The sequence below is a fragment of the Melanotaenia boesemani genome, chromosome 11 (genome assembly GCF_017639745.1).
Source record: "Melanotaenia boesemani isolate fMelBoe1 chromosome 11, fMelBoe1.pri, whole genome shotgun sequence".
Lineage (NCBI taxonomy): Eukaryota > Metazoa > Chordata > Actinopteri > Atheriniformes > Melanotaeniidae > Melanotaenia > Melanotaenia boesemani.
The window spans coordinates 16094642-16114847 of record NC_055692.1 but is presented as its reverse complement, the minus strand read 5'-3'; the positions used below and the strand labels follow the sequence as shown (position 1 = coordinate 16114847).

At 37.4% G+C, this 20206-nt stretch overlaps 1 protein-coding gene across 5 annotated transcripts in view; it reads left to right on the top strand.

Annotated features, from left to right (window-relative positions):
• The window catches only part of ccser1 (coiled-coil serine-rich protein 1), a 112005-nt gene that overhangs the window by 68429 nt on the left and 23370 nt on the right, over window positions 1–20206 (top strand). The window contains exons 11-12 of one of the 5 annotated variants that reach the window (XM_041999749.1): window positions 2237–2285; window positions 10862–10894. The exons of 2 other annotated variants lie outside the window; for them this stretch is intronic. In XM_041999749.1, coding sequence (XP_041855683.1) covers window positions 2237–2285; window positions 10862–10878 — 66 coding nt within the window. In that variant the 3' untranslated portion in view covers window positions 10879–10894. The remainder of the gene's footprint in view (window positions 1–2236; window positions 2286–10861; window positions 10895–20206) is intronic. 2 more of the 5 variants (XM_041999748.1, XM_041999750.1) reach the window with 2 other exon arrangements.

Sequence of the window (20206 nt, the reverse complement as noted above, 5' to 3'; positions counted from 1 at the left end):
CTGAGTGTGATTATATAGGTCTTCCACTCCTATTCCTGTAAACTAGAACATTTTGCACAGCCTAGTCCTTACTGAGTAATGGTGCTGCTAGGGATAGAAATAAAAAGGGAAGATGGAGAGAAAGAGGAGGAGCATGAGATGCAGTTTTCCGCCCTACATCTTTTTTTTTTTTTATTAAATTCTTCTCCTTATTTCAATTAGACTTCTTGTCCTTTCACACTTCACCCCTTACTTGTCTAAATTAAAATTTTTCTTTAACCCATTTTTTTGTTACATGCCCCACCTAAAAATGTCCTTGTTTTTTCTGCTTTCAGCATATACAGTGTTCATCCATTTTTCCTCAGATCTTCTACTTCATTTTTATATTTATTTTCCTTTGTCTGCACTTGCTTCATACACCCTTTTCATTCCACTTCATGTTCATCTTATCCTTTTCCTGCATTCTTATTGCCTTTAGAGTCTGCCCTTCTTCTTAAACTTCTGTTACTCCCATCCCGTTGCTGTCTTTTCACCAGTATCATCTCTTTAACTCTTATTTTTTTATCCATTTCTAGATACCATTACATTTTACCTTTCTGCATTCTCATCGTCATAATCAGCCTTTCACCTGTATACCACTCCATTCACATCCCCTCCCTTTCCATCATCTCTTTTATTACTCTTACTCTTTCACCCTGCCTGTGCGCCTCTCATCACCGCTTCCTCTGTATTACAGTTTCTCACCAACTCGTGTTAACCCCTTCCTCTCCTCTCATGTAATTATACTTCATGTTAAGCTGTTAGTAATAGAGACGTGTTTTGGTTTGGCCACATCAGACAACATGAATCTTTGTGAATAAACCAGCTGTTATCTGTCTATAGTCACAAAGTACACTGTACATTCTGTCATAAACCTTTCTATTTCTATGTGCATGAAATTAAATCCTTGACAAACTGAGGTGTTATGTCGAGGCATTTGTGTCTGTAATGCTGCTCTTCACAAGAGGAGCTGCGGTGAAAGTCGTCAGTGTCACTGTGTAAAAATGACTTTTATTCCTGTTACAATGGTGTCATAAGCACTCACTGCCATGTTGTTGTTAAATAAAAAAGAAATAAGATAAAATCAATTATAGGACAAGCACATTACCAGCACTATTATGGCCTGATTTGTATTTGCAAAGTATTGTTAGCATAATATTACATAACATATATTTTAGCACTACAAAGCATCTACACAATAAAGTACCTCGCTGCAGCTCCTTAAACTGTAGCTGAAGGACCCATTAATATGGCTCATTAATATGCAATCATCAAAATGCTGAAAATCTGCTGGATTTCTCAAAATAGAATTCTGTTGCAGTTGCTTGCTTACAAATGTTTATGCAAATGTATATTTACATATAAACCATATTTCCTCCAGTACTATAAAGATGATGAAGTGTTATCTTGTCATGTCTTTCATACATTTTCTTTCAGTTTTTTAGAAATTCAAAAAGATGAGTGACAGGAATAGAGCATTACCAGCTGAGACAACATTAATATAGATAATGTAGGTGATTGTAGAGGAAAAAACTGTTTGCTGGGCACTGTGCCCACATGTTTACACAGTTGCCCAAAAATTGTGTCCTACTCTCATGGCTTTGAAGCACAGTGTTGTTGAATTGTTATAACATTTGTAGTTTTTGGCAACTGGGTCTCTGTGAGTACACAAAGAAAAATAAAGAAGAATAACATCAGTATTAATAAGCCTGGTATTTTGCTGTGGTGTTCCCCACTGTCTTTTTTTTTTTTTACCCTTATTAAAAACTGTGTGATTGGTTTTACTCAGTATGTATATATATATATATATATATATATATATGTGTGTGTGTGTGTGTGTATGTGTGTTTGAGAATGAATTCTGCAGTGAATGATTGATAGGTTATGACATGGTAGTGTCTAACTGAGGGATTGGCATTCAACTTTTCAAGCTGCTTTGTATCAGTGTCACTATATTTACTTTGTTTGTATAGATCTGGTCGTGGTACTTTTAAGTGCAGAGAAATAATCTAATAACCAGCAGTTTCTCAACTATCTTATTTTATTCAGTTTGCTGGAAAAGTGTCATTCATTGAAATATATGGAATGCAAAGTTGTTTTGCTGTCTTCCAACAGTAGTCCCTCTTTATCTCCGTCCCCCTTCTGTTTTTTTAAAGTCTTTTTTTAAAAATATATTATTATTGGTTGCTCTATGTGTCATCATGTCTTTTGTTTCCAGGGCATCAAGGCGCATGGGAGCGCCACTTTGTCATCAAGGAGACAGCTGAGTGAGTGTCTCTGTTCTGATATCACCTGACTGGACGTTACTGTGTCTTGTAGTGGTCTACTTTGATGTAGTAGATGGGAGAACAGGGGTCTTGGTACTAAGGCTTGATTAATCTGCAAGTCTAATCAAGGTTGATTAGGCCATGATCGACAATTGTTTTACTTCACAAATCAGCATGAGACAGTGTTTATAAGTTATGGTCTTCGTTATTACAATGGGCTAAAATCTTAAGGTGCAGTAATAATTTTGGTAGACACCGTTTAATTCAATATCGTTTAATGACTAGTGTAAGTGAAATATAGTAGAAATTCAGATGAAAAGTGTAAGAAAAAAAAACATCACAAATGTTTACTTATATCCATAGATGAATAGATAAAGATGAATGCTGGTTATGTGAAGTAAAATCATGGTGGATGGTAAGATGTGTCAGTCTAACATAAATCAAGTCCTGGTATGGAGACCTTTTGTGAATGCCACCTGCACTGCTTTGTCCTGTAATGTAGAAAAGAATGCTGCCTTTTGTACCTAGCTGAGCTAATCCTACCTAAAGGGATGGGATCCATGGGAGGATCTTTAATCCAAGATCATCTGTTTTCTCCCTGAAGTCAGTATAACAGAACAGCTGTCGGTTGAAAGTTTCTGCCAATGTAATGTTTTCTGTGGTTTATTTCAGACAGGAGCAGAAAAAAAAAACACTTCAAGTGTTAGTCATTGATGCAGGTAATATATCTCCTATTGCAATGCAATGTTGCAGATCGTTTATGTTGTAGGCCAATGATTTTGACAAATGACAGCCTTTTAGATTTGCACAATGTGCGGTGCATTCCACATCTCTAAGCTCACAGGGCATTCAAGTGCTTTAATGCCAACCCAAGATTTTAGTACACTGGAGAAAAACAAAATGCATATTTACCCCAGTCTTCTACTTATAGCATGTCATACGTGCTAATAAAATGTCGTAAAGAAGAATTGTACATCCTAAAAGCCTATTAACCAACTGTCTGGTGAGATTAGATAAGCTATTCCAACTTGTCTGAGTTTTAATTTTATATTTAGGTAATGAGATGACATGAGACTTAATTTTAAATACTTAAGTGTGAAATACTCCACAGAAAATGTTATGTCACAGAGGGTACAGGAATTCCCCAAAGTGAAAATGCCTCCGGGGTACTTTTTAAATGTCTATTCCCTGCATACCTACCCACACTGTAACTGGACTGTAGTCAAGCATGCTGTAGGAATCAGAGCACAAATGTCTGAATGCATTGTATTAGCCTTCCCTTTCCTGTGAATGTAAAGACCTGAACCCTGCTTGATGTTGCACTTTGAACTGTAGTCCCACTTGTTGCAACACTTTGGCCTTTTATTGAGCTAAGTGAACTGCAAACTTATCCAAATTGGTTCGATCCTGCCATACATCCCCCCCCTCAGTCACACTCACATAACGCAGTCACACCAGCATTTGTTGGCATGAGTATTCATATAATACATGCACAGAAGGAGCTAAGTCTTCAGTCAAAAAGGACACATCCAGTGTCTGGATTATACTAAGGACTATACATAATTTACTAAGAATGATTTGGGTGAAGTGTGTGTTTGTGTGTGTGCATACATGTGCTCTTGAAGGAAATAACCCTGTGTTGAAGGTTAAAGCCTAAAGAGACAGTAAAGGCCATTAGACTGTCACTTGATTTCTTCATTTACACAAGGGCACCTATGCACTTTGATACCTATGATGAGTGTGTGTGTGTTTGTGTGTGTGTGTGTGTGTGTGTGTGTGTGTGTGTGTGTGTGTGTGTGTGTGTGTGTGAATGTGAGAGAGTTATTTTTACACAAACATTTAGGCAAGAAATATCTCTTCATCTATGTGGGTGCATGCATTTTAATGTGTGTGTATCCATGTGTGTGTATGTTGGTGAATCCTTTTGCTCATTATATTGTGTGAGGACTGATAATAATGCTGTGCTGTTGAATTATTAGTCACTTTGGACATATTGCAGTGCAAACAACATTAATGAGACAAACTTAATTTATTTAACAAGGTGAAAACAAGTGGCAACCTCTATGACGGAGGGCTGAAGCCATGATGCGTCTTGATGGAGTTTTTATTGTCTGGTAGATGCTTGTGCCAGAATAAGACATCCATTAATAAAGAGACTACGTCAGTGGAGGAACAATAACAAAAGTAACATTTTCAAGATTCAAGATGGATTTTATTATCATTATTTAACCAAAGGTTGTATAGCAAAATCCAAGATGTATTCTCTTTTATGCTACTCACACACTGGTTAGGGTGTTTTAACTTTTGTTTAAATTAATTGGGGTGGGGGGTTACCATGTTTGCAGGGACAGTCTTTTGAGTGTGTTTACATTTATTAACTACATTGACTTCCCTTTGAATGTTAGTTTAAAGAAATTGGATTTTCATCTTCCAAATGGGTAGCAATATGGCACTGAGTGATAAACCTGAAGCCTATGACAAATTAAGCTGTAGATGATGTCAAAGGCAGTCGGAAATCTGACTAAAAATCAAATACAGTGGCATTAGGATGAAGTGTTTTCAGTGCTCCATAAAGTCGCGGCACAAGACTCTCTAGGCGCACTGGGGCCTCTAAGAATTCATTTGAATTGTAAATGCACTGACTCTCTGTGATTAAGTGCCTTGTGAAGCATACATCTGCATCCAACATTGCAAGTAGTTGCATTAATACATATGTGTGTGGTGCAGGTGGTCCACTGATACTGGCATAGTGGGAAGGGGTAGCAGGTGGAGGGAGTGATAGAGAGACTGCCTCTCTCTCTGTGTGTCTGTGTGTTTGGGTATTTAAGCCTGCCCAGTGGCAGTCATGCTGAGATGAAAGATTTCCTTACTCAGGTGGAGGTTCCATGTTAGAAAATTTTTGTGTGTGCATTTTGCACTTGTTTGTAAGTTGTCCTGAAGTTGAAAGAGATCAAGAATTACTCCTGTTTGTGAGCATTTTTATGTACATGCATGCATATGTGGCTGTATCACTGCTTTGATTGCTATTCTGGGTACCCATTGTGATTTCCTAGTTGCCTGCCGTCGACAGGCAGATGAGAAAGTACAGGTGTGTGGGTGTTTTGCATCTGCAGATGTGGTTTTCAGCAAGAGATGGGTATTTTCAAGGCAAAACTGGATGCGTCCAACTGGGCCCTTCTATCTGTAGGCGGTATTTTTCAGAGACTAAAGCCAGTTCATCTTCAGCAACCACATTGCAGTGTCATGCGAGAACCACAGAGGTGGGAGCTGTCATTGTGGGTGTGTGTGTATGTTTGTGTGTGCATGATTCTTGCTTCAATGTTGGCTAGCCGCCAGAGCACTTATCTAACTGTGATCCACCGCGCTACTCACTGTGACTCCTAATTATAGACAGAGGCACTCAAACAGGCACATATACGCACAGTTTGTACATGCTCTCTTGTGTACTATTCACACTAATGAGGAACACTCCCTGAGGAAGTATCCTAGACCCCTCTGTACTTCTTGATAGAGACCACCGCGACCACATCTTTTTGCAGCCTACCTCCAAGTTGTCTTTACAGACAGAAGGTTACACTCATGCCTAAGTACTAAGAGATGATAAGAGAAAATTTTTTTAGCTTGAAGTAGGGAATGTAAAGGGCAAATAAAAGTGATGGCAAGAGAAAGTAAAAGCTAAAGAAACAATGAAAAATAGAGCAAAAAAGAGGGAAAAACAAGCTGTCACGGGGAGCAGAGGAGATGAGAAAGATGGGCTGCCAAGAAGGGAAGAAGCCAGAAGACAGAGATCATGTTGAGGGAATGGACGGCAGGGGACTTGGAATGACTTGTGAGACGAGCAAAGAGGAAGGAGAGAATGTGGAGAATATTTGTTCGGCTTACTTATTGAGATCCAGGATATGTTCACAGTCCCCTTACAGCTCCACAGGCTTTCCTTGATTCCGCTATGTTTATGAGCACCCCCTCCCCAGGTTGTTTCCTCATTTATTTGTCCCTGTTTCCCTTCTTTTTTATTGTCTTTCTCCCCCTCCTCCCTCTGTTGTATTACAGCACGTTGAGCATGACACTCAGTAAAATGCTTAAATCTTTCAGGACTGACTTCACCATGGTATGGAGCATTGTGCCATATATTGTATTTATTAAAGTATCCCATCACATAAAACACTAAATGACTGACTGCTTTGTGCCCAAATCAAGATTGGTTTAGATGAAAGAAGCACAACTTCTTGTGCCCTAGCATTAGCAAGCTGTTTACAGCTTCCCAGCACACCTTTTAAATCCTGAGTGCAATGTACTACACAAAGCACTAAACTTGGCCCTCAACGTTTGATGAAACATTTCCCAACTACAATTAGTTTTTGAATGTATCTTAGCTTTGCCTTCTTACTGTGTCCTCTAAATAAGTTTATCAAGGTAACATTGCTTTCACCACCACCTTCTTTCATATGTAGTGCTGACAGAAGAGAACAAAGTAAAGAGGACAGGACAGAAGGGACTGTGGTGGCCACTGCTGCGTTCCTCTCATACCTGCTAACCCCACCTAGCCCCAGGGGCAGTGCAGGGGGAGAGGGGGAGCTGTCAGCAGAATGTATGCATGTGAGTTGCTTTGTTCGTCTGTGTTTGTGTGGGAATCTCTGATCTGTGCCCCCATGTACGGCTTTTTTTCCCCCCACGGGCAGGACATAGCAGCACAGGGAGGCGGGCGCCTAACTGGGCACAGATGGCAGCGACAGACAGACAGGGACGGCGATGACATAAACACGTTAATAAATTATTATCCGAACAATGACACTGGGTACACTGGCGTAAGATGGAAGGAAGGGAGAAGGAGACGGGAAGGTTACAACATGTTGAATACAGTAAAAAGTAAGGATTTTTAATTTTATGGGCAGAGTTTAGGTTTAAGTGCCATATTTTAGAGGCTTCAACATTAAGACTTTAAGTATTTTAGTTTTGCATCAGAAGCTCTTTGAAGGAACAACAGTAATAAATAAAGTGGATATTAAAAGTTAAATATGAGACTTTGTAAAGGAAACAGAAGTTAAAGAAGGAAGAGGGGGGGAACCCAGCTTCAGATATAGAGATAAAGTGATGGATCTAAATTTACTATTATAGAAAGGGTAAAGTTGAAGTGAGAAGAAAAACTGAAAAAGCAATAGCGTGAAGGAAAGATGAGCTGAATAACTATACATGGAAAGGAAAGGTGACAGGCAAATGGATACATAACAAGCAGTGAAGATGCAAAGCCACATCATGCATTCAATCCTGCATGAGTACATGTCATATTCTTACCTATAATTACTCTTATCTGTAATGAATGAAGAGAGGCCCTCTTGGCTCCCTCTCAAAGCTGTCTTGCCCTCTGTCCCTTTTTAAATCCAAAACCTTCCCTTCGGTCCTTCCTTATCTTCTACATTATATTCTTTCTCCTTCCTGCTCCTGCCAACTCCTCCAGCTTTCAGCATCAAGTACCATATTTGCAGTTAATTATTAATATATTTGAGTAGTGGGTTAACATAATTAAAGGCCTAAAGTTTAACTGCAGCAGGCACGTGTAAACTTCTACAACAGCCCTTTTGGAATCAGTGCCCCCTTACCATTATCCAGGTCCCCTACCACCTCCACAATTAAAATGTAGGTTAAATTTCTGCTCACTTAACGCATGATTTTGTTTTTTTTGTTTTGCTGAATTCCGATTAGTTTTTGGTGTCCTTATTTATATTATGACTTAAATGTGAACAGTCTATGGCCCTGAAGTGGCTCGCATGAAAAGAAGAAGATGTGACATCATACGCAGCACGCTGTGTTTACAGAACTAAATATGGACGAAAAAGAAAAAGTAAATATGGATGCTGCACATCCCAGTATGTGTAATGATTTTGACAAAATTGTAAGAAGAAATGTGACGTGATTGATCAAACTGAGGTCAAAAAGCCGGTGTTGTGTTGAAGCCAGTTTCCCCATTACCCCTGTGAGAACCATTGTTCCTTCTCTACACATAAAGGAATGATATCTGACAGTGAATTTCCATCCACCAGATGTTTTCTCCCTAACCAATTATGATCCAGAGGGAACTTCTTTACCTGAGTGTGTTAAGTTTGAAATACAGTAACTTTGTTACTGGTTAATACATACTATTGTATGTATTGTGACGGGGGCGGAAGGCCAGTTGCTGGTATTGTAACGTAAATGGAAGTAGGCAAACTGCGTTGTGACTATAGTGGCGGTGAATAAAGTTTATCTTCAGCTTCAGAAGTAAGCTCTTCGTGTGTAACAGAGTGAATACTCTATTAACTATTGGATGACATCCTTTTATGAGTGCTGTTGAGGCTTTTTGAGATACGGCGGCTACCGTTGTTGCTATACGAATTTAAGAAAGTGGGACGCTAGAATGCATTATATGTTAGAACGAGGTACAGGATTCCAACGTTTGATGGAAGTAATTCTTACACAATGTCACTTTAAAGAAATAAAATTCCAAATTTGAAAAGGTCGCATACCAATAACAAATTGCACTGTAACTGATAGTCTATTAACACAGATCAATCATTCCATACACCAATTCTGAAAATCATTCGTCCTGTAACTGATGCTAGTCTTTTTTTTTTTATATTAACACAAACTAATCGAACAAAAGGCAGCATAAGCAACAAATTATGATTCACTAATACTGTATGTACATCTATTAAGTGAAATGTGTCCAGCTGGCATTTAGGCGCAACAAGCAGAAATACTAAGCAGTTACTACCACCAACCTGTAAAATTAATGTCAATGACATTGTTTGCATTCTGGCTGTTGGTATTTTATTTTATTTTAATTGTCTCCTCCACTTGACTCTGCTTTCTCTACCTCACTTGTGTCACAGTGTTCTGCCCCTAACCCTTGGGCTTCTCCTGCCTGTCAAACATTAAGTCCAGATTTGACGATGTAGTTTTTTAACAGGACCTGGTTTAATGTGGTCTAAAAGTGAGACGCATCGATAATGAGTTTACTACGTCCCTTCACATTTAATGCATCACTGATGCAGGACGTGTACCTAGGAACATCACTGCATATGGACAAAGAAAACAGATTTGCCTGCATTGTGAATGTAGCTTAAGCTAAAAGCCAGCAACACACTCAGTTTCTTCACTACAAGTTGGACAGAAGTCCATCAGCCGTATGGTGCCATTAAAGGTATTGCAGTACTTTTTTCAAAAGATTTTGTAGGTCTGGTGGCCGTCATTGAGCAACATGGTCATGCAGCTAAAAGCCTCTGTACTGCCACCATTGAGAAATGCTTTCCTTAAAGCTCTCCTCTGCTTTGGAAATGTTTTGAAAGGTCACAACCAGATTAACATTTTAAATCAGGTGTCAAGAGGAATTCCTCTTTTTTCCTCCTTCACTTCACTCCATACTCATTTTCTTTTCATTACAGCTAGTAATTTTTTCTGTATATAAAGCATAGCTTCTGCTTTATAAAAAAAGTCACAGGTAGTACACTTTTCTCTGTATTGTAAGTGAACCTTATGTTGTATTTTGTCTATGCTATGCTGCCTTCTGTGAAACATTATACACAATGTAACTTTTCTAATAATACCAGTGGTTATTCACACAGCCAGATAAATGATGACTTATAGTTATATACCATTCAGTTTAGAATACTGTGTGGAAGTTCTCATCACGTAAAGTAATAGTTGGAGGCCATTTTTAAAAATTCTAATCTGAACTGGCATCTTTTCTGTTTTTTCTAGCGTCCTGCTCTTTGATCCTCCTTTCATCTGCCTCTGTTCTTCACTGTCCCTTTTCCAGACCTCCTACTGTTTTGGCATCCTCTTAAGGTGCTGCTGTTTTCCTTTGCTCTTCTCCATCTCTTTCACCGTCCCTTTTCAGATTACCATTTCTTCTATTGAAACAAGTTTCTTGTCCCATTCCCACCTTAGAACTGATGCATTTTTAATGTGTGCTTGTAGTGTGATTATATGTGTGCATGCCCTTGGGAGAGGACATGTTTTTGTGTTTTGTCAGGTGAGGATGCACATTTTCTCTTACAGAGGTAGACTTCACCGCTGCTGTGTTTTTCTCTTACTGATAAAGCCTATTTCATTGTGAATGAATGATTTTTGTTGCTAAGGCTGTTTTATAAATGCAGAGAATTTTCTGTGCATGTTTTATATGTGTCAACAGAGACAAAATAAGAACCATGGTCCTATTTTAAAATGAAAAACTGTCCAGTAAAAGAGCTATAAAAAGAGAGGGTTGATTTAAGTTTACAGCTATTAATGCATTTGGATAGTCTTTCATTTGACTACACTAAAATTACATATTAGTCATAGTTAATTTCAAAATACATTCCCTTGATCTGATTATGTGCACGTTTTTTTCTGTGACCACATTTACAGAAGCTATTACCTTTCCATTCATATCTGTGCTCCTTTGTGCACCTCCCCATTTTCTTCCCTGCATTTGTGCTGTATTATGTGTGTATTTTGTCCTCATATTCAGCATTGCTCATCTCAGTACACCATGTCTTTTGTGTCTTTTTTTTTTATGTTTTTCCATCTGTGCATGTCTACCTCCATTTGTCCGGAAGCAGTAAGCAGCATGGTATGAAGGAAGAATGCAACAGGTATGGGTTTTTGAGATGGACTCTGCAAACCTGGGCCTGAATATTGCTTTCTAACAAATTTGTATTTGTTTTATCACATTTTAACTAGATATTCAATATTTTATCTTAGATGTGTTGTATAGAGTACTATGATAGAAACAAGACAAGAAATTAAGATCTTAGCCTTTTTTAATTTTTCCATTATTTTTTGTAATGGATTGATCTAGTGTGGCAGGCTGTAGACTATGTAATGGCTTATTTACCCTCTAGGCAGAGATAAGCTCACAACTGGCCCAGGTTTGTGTGTTCCATCTGCCACCTATCCATTATTTATCTAACTCTTCATTGCTTAGCGTGTTTCTCTCTCCAATCAAGATAGCTGAACATTTGATTTACCTTCGTTATGGTAAATCTGACCTCATGGGTGTAATCCAACGCATTCTAATTCTGTGTAGGTCTCAGTGCTCTCAAGTGGCTCTCTCATCCCTGCCAAGTTTCCTCTTCTCTCCTCCCCCACTCTTAAAGATGAAAATCAAATTCCATCTGTACAGTCTGACAGCATGTGTGAGAATACAGAAAAAGAGGAGAAAAAGGAGGAAAACTGCAAGAGAGCCGCTTCAGATCGTTTACGCCACATCTTTAGTATTTGTTGACTTAAGAATCGATTGAACCCTAACTGTAAAATCGACTTCTTAAAATCTGTTTTTATTTTATTTTAAAAGATTAACAGGACCATTTATTAACCTGAACACCAGTTTCTTTATCTTTAATTCCAAGTGAGAGTGATATTTTGATAATCCTATTATGATGTTGTTAAAATAACCATAACTTTTAATGTCCATCATTCTCTTCATTTCTAATCAGCATTTATCATGTCAAATATGCTGTGCACAATTTTCTTTGATTTATAAATGCAAACTAATTTGACTGAGCAGTGATTTGCATACCTTAACTATTTGCCTCTAAGTAAATCATACAGCTTAAAGCTACAGGTTGGCCATTTTGATTGATGGCAGGTGATTTTCATGGCTGCGATTGCATTGCCCTGTTGGCACAGTTGGGTGTCTGAACTCATTGCAAGTCTAATTGGTCACTAAATCTAAATCACCATGAAACATTTGAATACTTATCAGAAATGTATGAAGATATGTATATGAGTTAGGTTTAGTGCTTTTGAAAATGGACATAGGTTTTTGTTTTACCTTCCAGTATGATTCAGTTGTTCATTCATCTGTTATGTAGACGCAACAAGTTTAAAATAACTTTATTTATCTACATAAGGAAATTATTTTGCAGCCAGCATTGCAAAACAACAACATAGACTTAAAGCCTGTAGACTCAACAATAATACATATATTATCTAGCCTGTTTTTCTTCCCTTACATCTTATGATATTTCAGTTATCTGAGTGACCATTTGACTACAAGCCAAAGCAGATAACAGTATCTTTGTCAATTAGTCTATATTGGATAACATTGTCAAAGTGAGTCTGATTTTAAAATGGCCAGCTTGTACAAGGCTGGGCAAGGGATCAAATGAAAAGTGAGCATGGAGTAAATTTGATCTGTTTGGCACTGCATGGTGAAGAAAAAAAAGTTATTTTTCAGCTCTCAGAAGAAGAAGGCCAAATAGGCGCCCTTTTCTAATGATTTTTTTTCAGCCGTTGATTACATAAGTGTTGCTGACTGCTGTGGCAAACATAAAAAAAATACAAAAATGATAAGTAACAGCAGAATAATGTAGTGCACCAAACAAGTGAGCATTTGTAGTCACCTCTCAGATAAGACAGTTGACTTTGTCCTATAGATTTATGGTGGATCAGACAATATCAGCTTGAGAGTGGGCCTTATATCCCTCATTTTCCCCTGACTCATACTTTCACCTGGTTCTTCTCCTCAGTTCATTGGTTGATTGATCTGCCCTCACCTAATGAAGTTACTTTATTTACTGCAGAGTATTTTAAAAATTAAAATTGTATTGATTAATCAGCTTTAGCAGTAGACAGCTCATAGAGCCTTAAGCTGAGTATTAAAAGTGTAAATTTGTGCCGTCATTCTGATGCATCTGTGCGTGCATGTGTTATTAAGCATCTGTGTATATGCTGTGAAATGGTGTCCATATTTGTGAAGTGTCTGTGGTGTGAAAGTGGTAGAACAGCTGGTATGTCTCAGCATGTGTACTTCTTAAGGGGAAAAGACATGAGATTATCTTCAGAGCATAACAGGAAGCTACTTATACTCTTCTAAAAACTAACCCAGCTACAACCCTTTAGCTACAGTCCACATTAATGGCCATGAGGGATTCACTTTGTGTTCTGTGTTATCCCAGGTATGGGGGGGTGGGTTATGAAAGCTTTGCTAACAGTGGGTTGACAATCTTGTGCAGCATGTTTAGCCAACAGCATAACACATGATACATAGCATATTATATTTATGAGCTCTTCCTCTCCCTCTCGCTTGCTTAGTCCTTTATTAGTATGGCAGACCAGGTCTATATTAATGAAGGGACATCTGTTTCATTAAAGCAGAAAGATGCCTGGGAGAGGAAGGGATGGAAGGGCTCTAAAAGGGAGCACATGCAGAGTGCAAAAATGAGCGAGGGTCAGACATGGAGAGATGCTTTGTGGTTGCAGGGGGTTTGAAGCAGAGTAAGTGGAAATAAAAAGCAAAGTGAAGCAGACATGCAAGAGAAAAATCAGGAGATGTCAGACCTTTAGGCAGGAATCCTCTCATTAAGACTGATACAGTGTAAAAGTGAGCCCAGCTTTTACTCCCATGCATGTACTCTGCATGTACAAGTCACTTCACATATATCATAACAAAACTGCTAATTATAGAAAAAATTATCTCTAACAATACAATAGAATAATTATGAAGTACCATTTTGAAAAAGCTTTAATGTTTACTGTTTTAGTTGTGAACATTCTTACTGTCCAAGAGGAGCACAGGGTTTGCAAGGATCTGGTTGACATATGTAGATATTTGTTCATGTACAGTAAATGTAAGGCTGAATGCATCTAACAGAATATTACATAAATTAAGTTTGAATAATAGTCTGTTGTCATACATACACTGCAGCACTGAAATATATCAGACAATATCCATAGATCCATAGATGATGAATGTAAATGTTCTCACCAAACGCACCAGATGTTTGCAGGGCTTTTTCTGTCAGATCTCTAAGACAGCAGTGTTGTGCAAGTTCATGCTTCTCATGAACAAGTTCAAAGTTCAGTTCATTTCTGCTGTTTTAAGTCAGAACTGCGAATGAAAGACTGAACTTGCTGTAAGTAGCCAACTAACCTGTTGCTGGAAAGTCATACCCCTAAAGGCTGCAGGAATGTGATCTGGGTCAAGAGGCTATTGGCAGGGGGTCATGCCCTCTCCTAATGGCTTTTTTTTTAAATGGTAAAGACTTGAAGATATCCGTTCAAACTGGACGGATGCTTCAACTCCACATCTCTTCAAATTAGAATTCAATGAGGCTGATGTTCTAACTTGCTTTTTAAGTGCAGGCAAACATTAACTTTGATAGAAATGTTAGATTTATTCTCCAAACGTGGAGGATGTTTGAAAACAGCTTATTAAATTAGCAATTGCCAATAATAAATGAACATGCAACAAAATAAATGCAAAAGTATTTTTGGAGGCTCCATAACCAGAACAATACTTGGAACAATTGAGATTTAAAGTCTCTGTGGAATAATTCTCTGATGAAGAAAGGCAGCAGCTCAATTAGCAAACATTACACAATAAAGTAAAGCAGTATATGGAATAAGTGTAGACAAATACATTAAATAACATGCATGATTACTTTTGAATGACAATGACACAGAGTTACATCATATTGCAGTTAAAAACAACTTAAATGATGCTTGTGTGAACAGTCGCTACCAAAGAGCAGAATTTGGACTTATGATTGTTTGAACTGATTTTAGCAATCATCTCCCTACATTTGCAACCATGCTAACAAAGGAAAGCTAACAGATGAAAACTTAGTGTGCAACTTTTTTCCTCATATATCCAAATTTAATAATTTCACAGTTGCATTGGTTTTATTGTGTTTGATGCAGGCAAGGTAACTACTAGGCTCAGGACTGTCTTGCTCTATATCAGACACAAATATTTGTGTTTTAGCTTGTTACTGTCACATGGCTGTAAGATTGAAGGATAAGTGTATAATGTGCTAAAACACTGTTTACTGAATCACTTCCTTTCTTACAATGATTAAATTTAGTTTTGATTTGATCCAATTATGACTTCTGGTTAGAGAATGTTGAATGAAAGTGATTACTCTCACTCAGCTTTATTATCTACTGTCATTGCTGACACTGTATTTTAACAGAGTACACTGTCACCTCACCTTGTGCTGTATCATTTGCATAAACCTGTTACATGCTGAACTACTCCTATCACACTTTACATACCAAACAAATTGGCAAGCCAGATTTATTTGTCACAAAAATACCAACATGTCATTATAGTTTGACACATGGTTCTGCCTGGCTTTTACTTTTCCCAGAAATTAGATTTAGTAACCCCCCCCCTCTCTCTCTCACAGTTATTTCACCCAGCAAACTGTCTACATAATTAGAAGAACTAGGCACACATATTTGCATCTACAGTGAACTAGCTTTTCTCTAAAAATGTTCTGTGAGCAACAACACTTGCAGATTTAGAGGAAGGCAGCAAATTTGTAATTGTAAAAAAAAATATATATATATATAGTTCTTGCCTACTGTACCTCAGAAGCTGATGTGCTCTTGTGGCTGGTAGAATAAAAATGAATAAAATGGAACTAAGAACATTCAAAGTTTGCATTAAGCAGAAAGTGGAAAGAATACAACACATTAGATTAGGGAGTATATAAGCTATGAGATGACAGTAATGCAGAACAAATAAAACTGAGAGGACTAGTGGTTATTTCATCTTCATGGATGATTTAAAGATATGGTTCGTGGTGCAGTATAAAACAATGAGAATAGTATAGAAAGAGAATAAGTTAATTGGTTTAGAGCAGAAGGTGGTTAGATGAGAATCAAATATAAACAAACTGAAAGTCAAAGAAAGTAATACTGAAGTGAAAAAGGGGACAGTATTTGCTGTGTTGAGGTCAGCCATGGCTACAGAGATGTTACACACATGCACACATTCAATGGCCAAGGTCAAATAGAGTCACAGTAGGATCATGAGGTCCCTGCAGAGGACCAGGTTATAACTGACAACTATAATTAGCCTAATTAGTGCAACAAAACTATCATCACAGTGGGTAATGACCTGGGCAGGCCAGCAAGTGTGACGGATGGAAGGATGGATGGATGGATGGATGAGAGCAAGAGAGGCAGGTAGGCAAAGTATATTAATTAGGGTAAGGCTAAGGGGAATGATGGATGCATCGGTGAGAGAAAAAGACAGGCATTTAGTATATAAGAGATGGGCCGTGCAGACATACAGGTGTTTATGACATACAGCCAAGTTAGCTGTTACACATTTTTAATCTGTGTTTTACAGCGTGTCATGCTTCAGTTACAGTTCAGGTTCAGTTACAACATGACATCTAACGTCTGAAACACCGCGCATGCGTTCGCAGTGTGACTAATCTTATGGTAGCTTTTTTGACAATTGTGGTGTCATGGATGGGTGTTTAATTGACTTTTCAATAAACACAAGTTAAAGCTTAAATGATTAGTTAAATAAGCCAATGTTTCACTAATTATATAAACAGATATGTTCATATATTATCTAATTAATAAACTGAAGTCAACTGGTAAAATCACAAATTTTTTAAATAATTTTTAAACCAAGAAATGTATCACTTGGCAATCTCTTAGAATAATAAGAAATAATCTAATTCAAATCAACTAGCTAAGTTTTGACTTTTCTTTTAAATTTTGTTCATTGTTACGTGCAAATCAGTTTGAAAAGTCTTTGAAGTTGCTTTAAAAATTATTTGACTATTAATTGAACAATCTTCCTTGCTAGTTCGTTTAAAAAAAAAAAAAAAAAAAAAAAAGAATCCATCAAATAGCCAAACACTTTCTCAATTTCTTTTTTGATGCCCCAAGCCAACCCACCCAAATTCCACCAGCATGTCAACCCTAGTGACTCAGATGGCCTCATACCCACCCACACATGCAACTCTTCGCCCTCAGCTTCACTTCATACGGGATTAAATGTCTTAGAAGCAAACTACATGAAAGAATATGACATGTAAGTGAAAGACTGTGACATGCACACCGGGGAGAAGGAATATGGGAATAGAAAGAATTGTGAAATAGAGTGCAAGAACCAGAGGTGTAGAGAAGTTTTTCTTTTTTTTTTTTTTTTCAAACCCCGGGAACATGCTCAGCATTTAGTAAATGGCAGATGCATCAGAATGTTAAGCAAAACAACCACAACAAAAACTACTTATATCTTTAGATGTGAAGCTTCCTTATGTATTGAATGGGTTTAAAGTTGTTGTAGAGCAGCTGAAATGTCATACGCTGGAACTGATGATATGATGGTTTAACAAAGCTGATGCAAATATAGATTTTGTCTTCAGACATGCATGATGATATTTTATGTAAATCTACGCCCTTAGACCGATGTCATTTATATTCATTCCCACAATGTAAACCTGTTTGCTGACATCACACCCCACTGATAGAATTTTTCATTCCTTTTCTTTGCCCAAATCTAAGAAGGAGGTTTAAAACAGGGTTGTAAACTAATGCTAAATCAGGCTGTTGCTCCAATTTAAGAACTGATGTCAAGCTGCTTTGCATCATTCTCTGAAAATGCAACATGAGGCCCGTTAGTAATTCTGTTTTACTCCTTTTTGAACTCTTTTTCTCAGTCAGTAAGAGAGGGAGGATTTAGGTGGGTGGATGGATTAACTATGTGATATTGATGCAGCACTGTGTAAGATAAGTAAGCCAGCTGTGCAGGACTGGTTCTGGTGAATCATAATATGATGTCCCACTGGCCATTTTCTACTCTTTTCTTAATTCAGTGTCTAGTTTGTTTGTCATCTGTGTAGAATAAGAATTGCTCAGCCAAGCGGAAGTCAGAGGAAAGCTTTTTTAATTAATTAATTTATTTTTTACACCACTGTCAACGAAACAACGAAAGCAATTAAGCAACTATCAAGAATGCTCTTTCATAATACTGTGTTTATAAATCTCAGGTACTGTAAAAAGAATAAAATGCTACATTAGACATATGCACCATATTTATAATTAACTTAGATTTAGCATTTAAACGCTAGCACACTGTTCACTGCCTAATCTTCTCAGGATACATAGTGTACATAAAGATAAAATGACTTGTGACCATAATTGTTTGAGCCACAGGGCGTGCTTCACATAGGAAATTTAATAATGTTTCTACCATTTGGTTTAATAATAACAGTCCGGTTTGAGCATCAGGTAGCCCCAGTTGACAGTCATGTCCATCTGCCTGTAACACCTCATGGTTTGCTGCCGAACGCTATGTCGCAGGTGACCTTAATTGCTTACTTACTCCTGCTGAGTCCTGTTGCTGCAGCATTTTTTACTCACAATACAGTAGTTGACTAAAGTGACAATAGTGTCTTTTTGTATAACAGGCTGAAAGACTTCTAAATGATTGGGCCAAGTGTTATTTTTAGTAAAAAATTTTTACCATTACAGAGTTAATCTATCAGACCAATTAGAATTTCTAAAACTAGCTCCACAACAAAAGAAATACATATTTTGCTCACAGATGTTGCTCTATCCTCATACAGACTTCTAAAAAAAGATAAAAGATTATGATAAATCACATTGAATAGGAGTATGATTCATCATTGCATCAGTAAGTCTCAGAAGTATGTAAACCTTTGTGATTATAAGTTAATTTGAGAGGAATTGCTGCTTTATTGCAGTGTTCTTTGCATCTGGATTGGCAAGGTGTGAGTGTATGGTTTTATTAAAAGAACAGATAAAATTTTCAAAGCACATGGTGGGAGAAATATATTATTGCCAGAACAAATACATTTTTTGAGGTCATCAGAAAAGAGGTGTTGATGAAAATCAGACTGGACATGGTTGCAAAACATCTCTAAAGATGATGGGGTGATCAAAAAAGATGGGACTTCATAACCACTCAAGTCAACCAGCAAAGACCACTCCAACAAGAAGATTGTTCGATTCCAGCTATGAAGCACAACACACAACCAACCAGTTCAAGGCTGCTAGCCTAATTGGTGAAATCAAGTTTACCCCAAACCATTTGGGATGAGTAACAACATATAACATGCTTAGAAAAATCTTTAGTAATATTCTTTGTCTTTCTTTCTCTGAAAAAATACTTGTAGTTCTGATTTACCTTTATAGAATTTTAACCCATCTGTGAAACATGGTGATGGGGAAAACTTGTTTGGGTTGAAAAGACTTGAACCAATCAGGTCATGTGATCAAACCCACAAACATCCCAGAAACACATAGAGCTCAATTTACACAAACTGTGGATTTATATTATACAGTTATAGTGCAGACTCTGTTTTGCATTGGCTGTTGTAGGTCTTCCACAGACAAGCTCATTAAGCTCTCCACTAAGTGGGCCTCAAAAGCTTTAATGGGTTTTCCATTGTTTAATAATGAATGGAGATTTTTTTCTCAAAAAGTCATATCACTGCTGCTCTTAAAGAAATGTGACTCTTAGTTTCTTGGATAGCTGCACTTTTAAAGAGTTTCTTACATATGCTCTCATCACACTCTGTCTTAATTAATAACCAGATTAAAAGAAAAAACATGTGATTGTTGTTTAAAAAAATGAATAAAGAATTTGTTTAATTAATTATTGTTGCAGTTACTCAGACTTGGGATATCAATACCTCTATTCTTTGTAAAGCTCACATTGATGGCAAAACTTATAAATGCTGATCCAAAATGAGATGTGTGTATCCTAGCAAAGTTAAATCTTTACAATCTTAGCATCCCACCTCTAAAAGAAAAGGGTTACAGGCAACAGATGGTCATAAAATATTTAGTTGCTAAGAATATGAGTGTGTTTTACAATAAGAGATAACGGTGGACTAAATTAAGTACTTAATTTTTGCCACAGTGTTTTCCTGCCAAACAGAAGAAGAACAATCACTGTGTTTTGGGTAAACTTAGATATACAACAGCACATGTAATCATCTTTTAGCATTGCATTTGAACTTCTCTCTGCTTAACCGCTGTTTTCAAAAACTCAAAAAAAGATATTAGATTGCAGAGTTTACAAGCTTCAGGCACACTTACCAACTCTCTTATGAAATTAACCGCATGAGGGTGCACATGTTAGAATAAAATACAGCAACAGCGGAGGTAATTTAGGACACAGTTTGTCA